Raw genomic sequence first — 12,808 nt, 5'->3', positions numbered from 1 at the left:
AACAGAAACAAGGCAGCATCAACTCCTAACTCCTTTTTATTCAATTTTCTCTTCTCTTGCCATATAACGTTCTGCTTGGGTATTTGTAAAGAATATAGCATTAGAATGTTCCTTCAGGTTGAAGTTCTGCCTAAAAGTGATTAGAAACTAAGAAAGCATTTTAATTTAAAAATTCAGGAATTTTCTTAAATTTTTCTGATTGTATATTCTCTTTGTAAAAACAAAAATTCAAACAGCAAAGAAAGGAGAAAAAACAACCTGCAATCCTTCTCCCCTAAGATTTTTTTCTGTACATCCATTTTTTTCTTCACAAAAAAGCTCGAATCCTACCATAAACGTTATTGTGTAAGCTGCTTCTTTGTCCGATCATATACTGTAAGTTTGTTGGGAATCTTTTCAGGTCAGTAATAATAATCTACATATCATTTTTAGTGGCTGCCTAGTATTCCACGGTGTGACTGTGTCATAATTTATATAACTACTCCCCAATTGACTGACTTTCGAGCCTAACAGCTTTGCTTCCCACAAACAGTGGAAGAATCAACGGGACAGTGTTTTTTGAGGTACTTGTACATCAAGCCTTGGTAATAACTGAGTTTATGTGTGGTGATCTTCAACTGAAGCTCCTTTTATGTTAACAATCCACTAATGAGGGTAATCAATTAGTGTTGGCATGAGGTCTATGAAAATACATAGCGTAATGTGGGCTCTGGCCTTGCGTTCCATCAGAATTAGATGGATCATTAGGGGACCTGTCAAATGCCCCGCCTCACTGTCCTGTTGTGCCGCTAGGTAAGTCTACAGACTTAGAGGAAAGAATTCTCCCCTTTTCCTCTAAAAGCAAACCTGGATGCCTTTTCTTTCTCTCTGTTTTTGGATTTTCTTTTCATGAATATCACAAATATAGACACTCCATTTTTCCCTTTTTGAATCCAGACTTTCAAAGACATTAATGCCAGATCCACTTGGTTCTCCTTTCCTGCCACCTTCTCAGCTCCCTGCTTGCTGGAAGACAAGTCTTGAGATATCCGTTCTTGGTTTTGCTTGGAGATGTCCAACATGTTGCAAAGAACCCCTTGTCCTTCCCTAAATCCTACATGAATAGCCACAAACCATTCTCTGTATCTTCAGTGGCCTTTATGACTAGTGCTGTGTGAGTTGTGTTCTTATAAAGCACACAAGAAGAGAGGAATCAGGTGAACCACAGAGACTTCAGACTTAAAGGGTGTGTAAATGAATATTAATAGTTCTGCTCTGTACAGCGGGGTCTGGTGCAAAGTCAAATTGGGTTCTTGTCCAGTGGATTTAAAGTGGGGCTCTGCTCTTTTGTTGGGAGTAACCAAAATAGATGGCTGCCTTGTAATAAGCATAGGTGTCGATGTGCAAAGTTACAATGATTAATGCCTTCTCGTTGATTTTCATTTCTCATCAGGAAAACTTAGCAAGACTCCAGAGGGCCTTTGCAAGGAAGTGGGAATTCATCTTTATGCAAGCAGAAGCACAAGTAAAGTAGGTGAACTTAATAGAGCCCTTGCAAAGAGAAAAAGACTCTCTAGAATTTGGAGGTGGTATGAAAATGAGATTGGCCGAGTAAGGTTTCCTTCTACAGCCGGCCAACTGTGGTTCGTCACTCTAATCTCTCCTGAGAGCAACTGAGTAGAAACTAAGGTCTGGATGGATAAGTTCCATCTCTGTAACCAATGGCACTCTAAAATAATTTCAAAAGTGTGTGCTCCAGCAGGCCATGGGGTTCCTCCCAAATGCTGGACTCTGGTTATATATGTCTATTTCCCAAAGAGATTTTCAATTATTCTTCTGTGCGCAGAGGCTCAAAACCATCAGACTCACTTTACCTGTGCGTCTGAAGATTTTGTCTTTATAGGAAATCACGTTGGAGTTTTAGGGAGCCCAACAAGTAGTCTCTCCCCCATTTCCCCCCAGGGGAGAAGTTTAGAACCAGTCAAAAATAAGGCACAGAAGTCAGACATTTGGAGTCCAAAATGTCAGATTATTACTGATGAAAGCTAGATTATAGAGCATGACTTTGAATCTGTGGCCAGATCTTTACCCTGGAATTAAACTCGCCCATCCTGGTTAGAACTGGATATCTGCAGCCCCCCACCCCCAACCAGGGCAGAGTTGACCCCTGTAAGCTTACTGCATGCAGAGAACAGGCGTCCTGAGAACAGGCCAGCCCAGACAGGGCCAGAAAGGACCGACCTGAGCTTTCTCAGTTTCATTCTTCAAATCTGCCAGTAAGTTAGGTCACTCTTCCTCCGCTAGAGGACAAGAGATGAGAGGAGGAGAAAAGTTGGAATGTTTTCCCCATATTTTTCCCTCCCAGAGAGTATAGTGGAAATTCCTTCCTCTCTAAGGAAATATGAGAAGTGGGCAACAAACGTCCCCAGACCCCAAACATGGTTGTCAACTAGATCCTTTTAATTCTGGGGAGTGGAGTTGCTCAGGCCGAGTTGTCTCTTGTCCTTTCCAGCGATTGTCTCTGGTTTAGCCAGGAGTGTTAATAGAAGAAATGGGACAGAGGTGGGGGTGGGAAAGGGATGCTGAGCTGGAGGAAGGCAAATATCTTTTCCTTGGGTACCACTTGCCCCTGAGCAGACCCCTCTGGGTCTTTGGGGGACCCCCTTTGCACTCTCTGGGCAGTGTGGCAGCCCATCGCCTAGGGCTGGGTCTCGGGCCGTGTGGGTGAGCGTTGATCACAGGGATGGTCATGGTTGGAAATGACCTGAGCTCACTGGGTCCAGTGGTCTCCGAGATGCCATTCCTCTCACCCTCCCTCTGCAGTCTGCTTTCCCCTACTCATGATTCCACCTGCCAGCTGACCACCTCGGTGCTCCCAGCAGCTCCTCAGGGAAGTGGACACTAGGTGCTGAGCTGCGCCAGAAGGAGCCCTGGCCCCTGAGGAAGGGAGAAGCGGGAGGGTGGGTGAGTGAGTGAGAAGGAGGCAGAATCAAGCCTGTGTACTCAGAAGCCACTGGAAAGCAAAGAGGAGTGCTAATTTGTGCTTTCAGGATCCACACAGCATCGCATGTTATAAAAGGAGGGAAATTGTCACTTTGTACATATATGGTATTCCTCCATTAACTTTTTTGATTAACTCTGTGATTACATTATAATTGTGGGCCATTTAAGTACACAGTAGTTATCACAAAAATCACAGGTGATTATGGGTTTATTTCAGTCCAGTAAACTAAAGTGCTCCCAGGAGAGCCAAGAACCAGAAGTTACACGGCAAGTAATCTGAGCTACTTTTTACTTAGAGAGACAATATAAAATAATACAGGCTTTTTTTTTAAGCCTCTTATCTCTGCTCCTGATCAGAACAGAAAGAATCTATCTGTGTCACCTGTAGTTTTCCTCTTGCAATTTGTGCCTTCCCCAGCTGAGGCCAGTGATATTTGCCTTCTGGATCTTGTCACACACGAGGGCTATTACTCTGCTTTTAGAAAGTCAGATGGTTTAAGTGACTTTTAAAACACGTAATTGCTGCATTTTGAAGACATTTCTACTGACTCTGAATCTAAAGTAAACTTTCAAATTTGAAGATGAGACACTGCAAGCCTGTCATTATATTCCTTCCTATAATTTGATTATGCAGTGTCTACTTTGATGGGGGGCATGTCAATGGAAAATTCAGTTCTTAATCATCTAAATGTTAATAATTCTAATGGACAGTTGCATTCTTGTTCTCTCCTTAAGCCCACCATGTTCATTACACATCTTCAGTAGTTTGCAATCTAGCTTAAACAAGTTCTTTTACCATATGTGGACTTCTTGAGGTTTCCTTGAGGGAACTGTCTGCCCGTATTTTACAGCTCTGCAGAGAGCAGGGACCACACAGATGCCAGTAGCCCTCTGTGCACTAAGCTCCTAGAAATGGGAGCAGAGAGCTGACACAAAGATCAGGAGGAAAAACAGAATACAAAAGCCTCTGATTTCCTTTCTTTATTTTTTCAGGATTGATCGGAAAAAGGACAAGACAGAAAGGAAAATTTTGGATAGTCAAGAACGGGCCTTTTGGGATGTCCACAGGCCAGTGGTGAGAAAGCTCTGTTTGGTTCTCTAAGTTTTTTTATTTTGCCGTTTTCTTTGCTTGAAAGAAAAGACTGTCTTTAGCCACTAGGTGTCTCATTCTTAAGAAAATTGCTAAGCTTTGTGAAATTGGTTTTGCAATTCGTACACATAATCTCAGTAGATTTTCTGGAATGTATGTCAGTTCTACCTTTTAAAAATTATCCACCCATGAAAATATGAAATTGGAAATGGGGAAGCTGTGGGAATTCCCAGAAGTTTACATTCCCCAAATAAGCAGTTTCCATTTCTACTGTTGTTCGACCCTAAATCTTAGATTATTCTCTTTCAAATGCAGCGGATTCTCGTCATTCACGGTAGTTATGTTCTATAAGGTGACCGCAAACACTGAATTAGCAAATGCTGAACCGTTATCCTGGGAAATACAGGGTTAGGTTCCTGTGAGCCTCTGGTCATGATATTTTCAGCAACTGATCAATACACAACCTTGTTTCAAGTGTGTTTCTGTTTAAAGACACTGTATTTGATGCATATCGTTGATTCATTAACATTGAACTCACAGCCAACAGCTCTATATCTCATGCCTGAATGAAGCTCATCTGACGTGTATTTTCTCCCTGACTCACATCTCAGCCTTCTTGCACTTAGGGACACTAGACAGCACTTGAGCACTATGCTGGGAGGCCATTTTAAACAGCAAAATCACCAACAGAAAAACACAAAAATGTTGAAAACATGGCACTAAATAGACCATGAAAAGACCACTTGTCTAAGAATGAGATGAAACAAGAAGACAGAGCATCACCTTGTTTGACCTCAGCTGGGAATATGCACATCGGGTGACTCAAAATTTTTGCTGCTCTGTGCATGTCCATGAATGCACCACAAGTATTTGATTTGGGGGTTATAAATAAATTTTAGCAAGTAGGCAAATTCACAAATACAAAATCTGCGAATAATGAGGTTTGACTGTATTTCTAATTTCATATTATTAAAACAAATCTTTCATTTCCCTCATGAAGTGGAACTAAAATGGATAAACTATTGCAGCCTTCCTAAAAGCTGGTTAAAAACAAAACCAAAAAAATAATTCCCGATCCCAATATTGGAGTGTTTTTAGATGGTTAGGGATGTGAAATGAAGTGATCTTGCCGCTTCGAATAATGTTTGCTCTTATAAACTGTACAATATACCCTCTACCTGCCATCCTCAGATGGTCTGGGGTAAACTTTTATATTTCATATAAGAACTCTGTGGAGGAACCCATATTGAAAATGAAATATCTTTGTAAAAAAAATTAGCAAAATGGAGATAATCATGCATTATCTGTAATGGGAAAGATAAAGATTGGTTCTGATGGTGTCACTTGGGCCAAATGGGAAGGTGTGATTTTCACTTAGTAATTTATATGATGATTTTTTTTCTCAGCCAGGCTGTGTGAACACAACAGAAATGGATATCAGAAAATGTCGACGATTGAAGAATCCACAAAAGGTTAAAAAGGTTCGCTAGTTTAGCTGAATTAAAAAATCTTGATGCGAATAGCCCTTCCATTTCTGGCACTGTTCAAACAATAATTTACTATTTGTGATTCTACCCCATGTCGTCCTTTAAAACCATTTCATTCCTTCATTCTATAAATATTTGTGGAGCGGTGGGTGTGTGATTGGCACTGTTCTTGCTGCTGTGGGACAGTGGCAGATCCTAACAGAGCCCACAGCCTGGTGGGGATGACACAAGCCAGCAGGCCACAGAGCCAGAGGGCTGCATCAGGGAAGGACAGGAGCACCAGGATGGGGTGCGGGGGGGCGGGGGGTGGTGCGCCAGACCGGGCATTTCGCAAGGGCTTCCCAAGCAGGCTCAAGAGTGCTGAGGTCTGAAGGGTAAGTAACAGTTGGCTCTGGGGAGGCAGCAGGAAGGAAAGGAAATTAAAGGGACAAAAAGCAAGGAAATCCCACAGGTGAAGGCGAGCTTGGTATTTTGAAACAATGAAAGCCTTTTAGCACAGCTAGGTCATCCAGATTCAAATCACCACCCTGCCCAACTGGGAATGAGCCAGTGATCATTTGTGTTTCACTAGACTGGAAGGTGCAGTGGTTGCGGCATACCTGAGGGTGCCACACTCAGACTGCCCCATAATTGGTGCATCCCACCCTCACAATGGCACCAAGGACCATAGTGTGGGAGAATATGTCTATACTCCATAATATTAATTTCAAAAGGTTAGAAATGTGTCCCCAAGCATCCCTCTTTCTTGTAATGACCAATCCTATCATTCTCTCTCTCTCATATATGGATGACATATATCAGCTTCTTGAATCTACTTATGTATTTTGTTCGTCACTGAGATAATGATGCCCGCTGTATTATACTTTATAATGTTAGTCTTAAAATGTCCTCATTTAATCTTTAGGGCCCCTTAATTCTAATATTCTAAAATTTCATGGAGTCCACACCCACCCTATCTGAGCTCTTCTTGATTTTATAGATTTCAGCTCTACATTGCATACCCTTAAGGGTTTTGTTTCTTTGCCAAAGCAAAGGTTGTCTTTAATCTGTCTCTAACACAAGGAACAGCATAAAAAGTAACCATAGCCGTGGGCATGTGGAGAAACTGAGGCCAGAAAACTGTTTAGCTTAAAAGGAAAAAAATCTGAAACTCTGCCATCTCAATCTTGTACCAGATGGGCATGTCATTGCTGGCCAACAAAAAATCCAGAGGGGATGTTTTGTGCATAGTCTTCAGCCCTTGTTCTTGAACTTTCTTGTGGCTCAGAATCACCTGGAGCATTTGATAAAAGTGCAGCTTCCCAAACCCCGCCCACAAAGATTCTGATTCAGTAATGAGATGATTACTGGGCTGGGGCTGGGAATGTGCATCTTTACCAAGTACCCCCAGATGATTCTCTGCAGATGGCCTGTGGACCATATTTGGAGAAATGCTGATATACAAGGAGACTGTTTCAGCTCAATAGAAAGAAGGATTTTCTAACAGTGGTAACCCAAAGACGGGATGAGCTGCCTCGAGAGGCAGAGTTCCCATCATTGGAGAAATCCAAGCAGAGGCCGAAAAACATTGTCAGGAGGTCATAGAGGGGATCGGAAGCATCGGATGAGTGCTTGAACTAGCTGACCTCTAGTGCCCCCTTTAGCTCTGAGGGTGCATGATTCAATATTCTTGCTTCTTCTCCAGTCGGTGTATGGCGTGACTGAAGAGTCCCAGTCGCAAAGCCCCGTGCACATACCCAGCCAGCCAATCAGGAAAACTACAAAAGAGGACATCCGGAAACAGGTGAATGAAGTGTCTACTACACTCCCAGGAGGAGACGTGGCCGGTCTGAAAACCCTTTGAGTGTTCACCTCTGAAGGCTGAGTGAGCTTTGAGTTCCTGCAAACCACAGTGGAACCCAGCTGTGGGTGACTTGAACCTTCGAGTGCTGTGTGTGAACAACCCACAGAAGCTTGAGAGGAAAAATTCTCTACCGAGTTCCTCCAGCAGTTATTAGAGAAGCACGTAACTGCGTTTTCCAGTGCTGCGGGGTGACTGCTGTAGTCAGGTTTCCCACAGAATGCTGTGGAGCCGGAGGAGGGAGGGACTCACATCCCTGGGTTCTTAAAATTGTTATGTGCTTCCAGTGGAAGCCAGCTCAGGACCATCGACTTTATTGCTGTGACTCAAAGGAAAGTTTAAGAATAAAGAAAGCCCCACTCCCAATGGCGTTTCAGCATTATTGGGCTCTATGTTATCTTCCTTCATGATGAAGAGTTAACTGGTCAGCCAGGTCTGCAGGCAGTGGCTGCTTCCATTACTCCTTTCTAGAGTTCACTGTAATGAGGAAACTGTAGGGTCTACTCTTTAAATTGTGCTTTACTGGCTTCTGGGAGAGGAACCCAAAGGAGTAAACTGTTACTACCCTTGACAAGTTGATTATTGGGTGGGAAAGAGGAATCAGAGGTATGTAAAATAGCTATTTGATAATTCTAATCAAGTACACCCAGCACATGGGTGTGATGTAGGTGTGAAAGGTGTGCAGAGGAAGATCACTAGAGATTAGTCAAATTGGATATTTATGGTGTGTGTTACCTGTCCATGCCGTTGCTAAGCTTTGCAATCTACTACTTTTAAGTTTGCAATCACTTTTGGGAATCAAGACTTAGAATCTATAACACAGTACAGGAGACTATGTGACATAGGCTAAATTGCAGAGAATGATTCATAAGTATGAATCATTCATAAATGATTCAAAAGGGCAAAATGATTGCTGGAGTGCAAAGCTAGAGGACCAGAGAAGTCTGTCCAGAGGAGGCATTTGGATCTTGGTTCCTGGGGTGAAGGGGAAAAAAAATTCTAGTTTGGTCTTAACACCTCTGTTCTGTTTTTCCCCAGATAACGTTTTTGAATGCACAGATTGACAGACACTGTTTAAAAATGTCCAAAGTGGCTGAAAGGTATGTTTCCCCTCAATGATATTACTGCTTTCTTCTGATTTAACAAAGGAGAAATGTTCTGGGGTTATGGCTAACAAGTGTGTACCATGCCAAGAGGCAGACCATAGTCATTTCTTAAACTGATGGGTGAAAAAAACCACAGGCCCCATGTGAGTACAGCTAGGATGTCAGACTTCCCTTGAGTGATGTCAAGAAATGTTCTATTGCTAAAGCTTTTCAGGGGGTGGACACAGGACCTTGTCAATCAAGGAAGAATGTCCTTAAAAGCTACATACTGCACTTTTTATTCAGTCTCTTGATTAATTCAAATGGAATTGCTCCCTTTTCAGCTATAAAACGCCCAGATTCACTTTATAGGGGGAAAGAAATTATGTGTGCCTTTTGAGGTGCTAGTCGTGCGAACAGGCGGGGACTGGATCATCAGGAGGCGTTCCGCCTCCACACACCATCAACCGCTGAACTGCATCGAATCAACTGGAAAGAAAATATTTGGCACCTCCAGCCTGGCTTGCGCGGGAGCCTTTGTGCTACAATCTGCACCAGTGGCTGGTTCCACTCTGTTAACTCATGGGAGATTCAATTTTGTCAACTAAACGGTCTGTTTTTGAACTCTCAGTGAAGAGGGAAGACTACCTGGGGAATCTGGATGGAATAAATCTGATTAGGCAGCCCCGACCTGAACGTTTATTCATCCATATGCTACAGTTAAAGCGATGACCAATATCTGAAGGATCAAGGGCTTAAGTTGGGTCTTAGTGTTTATTGGATATCAGAGTAAAGTGAGTCCTTTAAGCCCAACTCACACAGGGGGCTGGCTGTGTGTTCAGCCTGTAAGCCTTTCTCTGCTAGACCCTGGGTTGATCCACATCTTCCTTCCAGATAAATAACAACTTGAGGCTAAGAAAACTCCACTCCCAAACCCAAAACCTGAAGTAATGCTCTGCCTTCAGGGGGCAAATACATCCCTGGATTTGGGCTCATGTCTCTGACAGCATCTCTAATCTTTCCCAGGACTTCTCAATAATGTCGCTATTGACATCCTGGGCCGAATACTTCTTTGTTGCAGGAGGCTGACCTGTGCATTATAGGATATTTAGCAGCATCCCTGACCTCTACCCAAAATCCTACCTCATCATTGTAACAACCAAAAATGTCTCCAGGCATCGCCAAATGATCCGTGGGGCAGGACAAAATCAGCCCCACTGGGCTTCACCGGTATTCCTATTTTCCCTAATGCAAATGCTTCAGAAGGTTGTCGTGGCTGGAGCTCAACTTACACTTCGACACCAATTGTTCTGGAATCCCAGTCTCAGTCAACCATGTAGGCTGCGGAGCCACCTCACCCTGCTGTCATAATATGGGACTTCTGGAGTACCAGGCTCTAAAATTGCTTTTTAGATCTCACTGTGGTTGCCTTTGTCCCAGAAGAGTGCTTGTGTGTGAAATAGCTGGGATGACCTCAACTTCATTGGTGTCACAGCCTGTGAGGAACAACAAGCTTCTTTCTCTGTGACAAAAGAAACAGGAATGGCTGTCCTGGTATATTGTGCGAGTCAGTGCTTGCAATGTCTGGCTTTCAAAGGGCACTTTAGAGTTTGTAATCCCAGGACAGCATGTGTGGGGAGCATCGAGTTGCTCGGCTCTAGCGGTTTTGAGCGTGATAATCCACCTGGAGGAGAGGGAATAAGCATGGAGATTCCCAAACCCTAGCTTTAGGGATAGCCAGCCCTGTGGTCTAGTGGTTGAGATTCAGCACTCTCAACGCAGCCCGAGTTTGTTTTCTGGTCGGGGAACCACACCCCCCCATCTGTTGGTTGTCATATTGTGGCGGCTGCGTGTTGCTGTGATGCTAAAAGCTATGCCACTGGTATTTCAAATATCAGCAAGGTCACCGTGGTGGACAGGTTTCAGCAGAGCTTCCAGACTAAGACAGATTAGGAAGAAGGACCTGGCCACCCACTTCCAAAAACATTGGCCTCGAAAACCCCGTGAATGTCCTTGGAGCACTGTCTGATATAGCGCCCTAAGGTGAGAGGATGGCGCGGAAAGACCGGGCAGGGTTCTGCTCTGTTGTACACAGGGTGTAGGAGTCAGAATCCACTCGACAGCACTAACAACAACGGCTCTAGGGATTCGGCTTCAGTGGTTCCAGGTACATCTGAGGAATTTGCGTTCTGAGTAATCTGACCAAGTCTCTGAGGATCTGGTGAAGCCATTGCCCTCCACTCAGGCTGACCTGAGAACTCACATCAGAAGGGACACCCAGCTTTGTCTTATCTTTGGGATGTAGGGAAAGAGCCTGAACCTGTCAGCCTGAGGGAGGCTGACACCCACCGGGCAGGTATGGTGAGGCTGGGAAGGGAGAATGCCAAGGTGGGGGAGGGGAGCCTGGCAGCGCCATTGTTTGTTTGTGTATGCATTGTTTGTTTGTGTACGTGCTGCCGGGGAGGGGCCCACCTGGTGCCATCTAATTATGCTTGAGAGGCTGCTCACACTGAAGAGACCATTCCAACCAGCCACTCCTCACTCCCCAGCTTGAAGCTTTCATGAGTCTCCGCCCAACAGAGCCTGGATTTTATTCCCAGCAGCAGTAACTGGCAACTTTTCAATGTGACACAAGGGTTTTTCATTAGAGCCACAAGGAAACTCCCAGACAGAGAGGAGGAGGGAGAGAGAGGAGCCGGGTGTTAGCAGGAGATAAAGCAGCCTGGAGCCTTGGTCTGTCAGCGGCTCTTCGGGGGTGGGGACGGTGAGGTAGCACTGGCAGCTGGCCTTGGCTGTGACTGCTCTGCTCACCAGGGGTGAAAGCTGAGCTATCTCAAGTGGGCACACACATCCGCACCCACGCCGGATCTGTTTTCCCTCTGCCTGCCCCAGGTGATCAGTGGTAATTAGCCAGAAGCCGTCAGGCAAAGGACCTCATCCCCCTGAGGACAGGTCCGCATCGTTTTCCACTTAATTCACTGAGAGATGATGTTGGGGAGACGCAGGAGGGCTGGTGATCGTGACGTCCAGTTTTGAAAAGGCGAGGGTGTTGGGTGGGTCAAAGGGTGCAGCCAGGCCCAGCTGGGAAGGAATAAAGAAACTCTGCAAACTAAAGGGGCAGAACAAAACAATTTAAGGGCTGGGTGCAGAGCCAGCCATTGGGGTTTGGATCCTGCCTCTGCCTTCTTCTGACTGTGTGATCTTGGGCAAGTTGCTTCATCTCTCTGTGCCTCTGTTCCACCTCTTTAAAGGGGAGAGAGCAGTAGTACTTAATTTATAGGGTTAATGAGATAATCCATGGCAAGAGCTTGGTCCAGGCCTTGGCCCTTACTACACAAGCGATGCATGTGAACAATTATTATTTTCTAGTGTGGTGCTTAATGGTGCTTTAAAGGAGCGGAATTCAAGTGCATGAGACAGAATGAACCGGGTATATGATGCTCAGAGGAAGAAAGGAAGGGCAGGCCCAGGAGTGGGGCTGGCCCTGCAGATGGCAGTTTTGTGCTAATGCAATTCTGTCCACCCTCTATTCTAAGTCTCCCGCACAGAGAGCCCTGCAGGCTGCCAAATTTGGGCCCTGCAGTCCACAATCTATATGTCTCCCCTTGGCTGCCTCCTATGGCCCCACTGATCTGGCGCCTTTGGGGAAGGAGGGGTAGCGCATGAAGAAGTTGGCTCTTCTGTACAGATTTTCTCAGGTCATCCCAGTTTCAAATATTCTGTCCCATTGTCCCATGAGTGGTTAAATGTCTCTGAAATGCCAACGTTATGGCAACCAAACTATTTCCTAGGCTGCCTTTTGTACCTGGAAGCAGTACAAAAGCCTGTCTGAGGTGTTACCCAATTTTTGCTTTAGAAAGTACACTCCCTGCACATACAAATGAATTTTCCAGATAAATAACATTTAACACCTTAAGCTTTCTGTTTGAACTATTTTAAATGAGAATCTTTCTTAAATATGGTTCATGCACTTGCCTTCTTAAAGGACACTACATTTCAGTTCGTTTATCTGGATGACTCAGGGTCAATGTTCTTGCACTGCACTTTAAAACTCAGTGATCAGGGTTTTATTAATTGCCACAAACTGCTTCCATTTCCCTAAAGGCCCCAGACCTGAGTCTCTGTTTCTGCTCTTTAATTGTTGGTTTGTTTTCTTGTTCCTGGTCAATATACTTGTCTCCAGAAGCCCTTCCTCCTCTCTAACCAATCCCCATTTCCAATCTGTAGCAGACCTGATGTATCAGTTAGCTATTGCTGAGTAACAAACAACCCCAAAACTCAGCAACTTCAAACAACAGGCATTTACTACTGCTCTGTTTGCCAG

At 44.5% G+C, this 12,808-nt stretch overlaps 1 protein-coding gene across 1 annotated transcript in view; it reads left to right on the top strand.

Moving 5' to 3' along the window:
* Positions 1–12,808, top strand: part of RGS6 (regulator of G protein signaling 6) — a 528,845-nt gene that overhangs the window by 442,684 nt on the left and 73,353 nt on the right. The window contains 5 exon segments of the mRNA XM_087447760.1: positions 1,433–1,509; positions 3,976–4,057; positions 5,479–5,553; positions 7,244–7,342; positions 8,438–8,499. Of these exon segments, the coding sequence (XP_087303886.1) occupies positions 1,433–1,509; positions 3,976–4,057; positions 5,479–5,553; positions 7,244–7,342; positions 8,438–8,499 (395 nt within the window).

This window comes from Ceratotherium simum, chromosome 24 (assembly GCF_057802395.1).
Source record: "Ceratotherium simum simum isolate JZ-2026a chromosome 24, ASM5780239v1, whole genome shotgun sequence".
NCBI lineage: Eukaryota > Metazoa > Chordata > Mammalia > Perissodactyla > Rhinocerotidae > Ceratotherium > Ceratotherium simum.
Note: the sequence above shows the minus strand (reverse complement) of the source record. Positions and strands in the feature narration are given on the sequence as shown.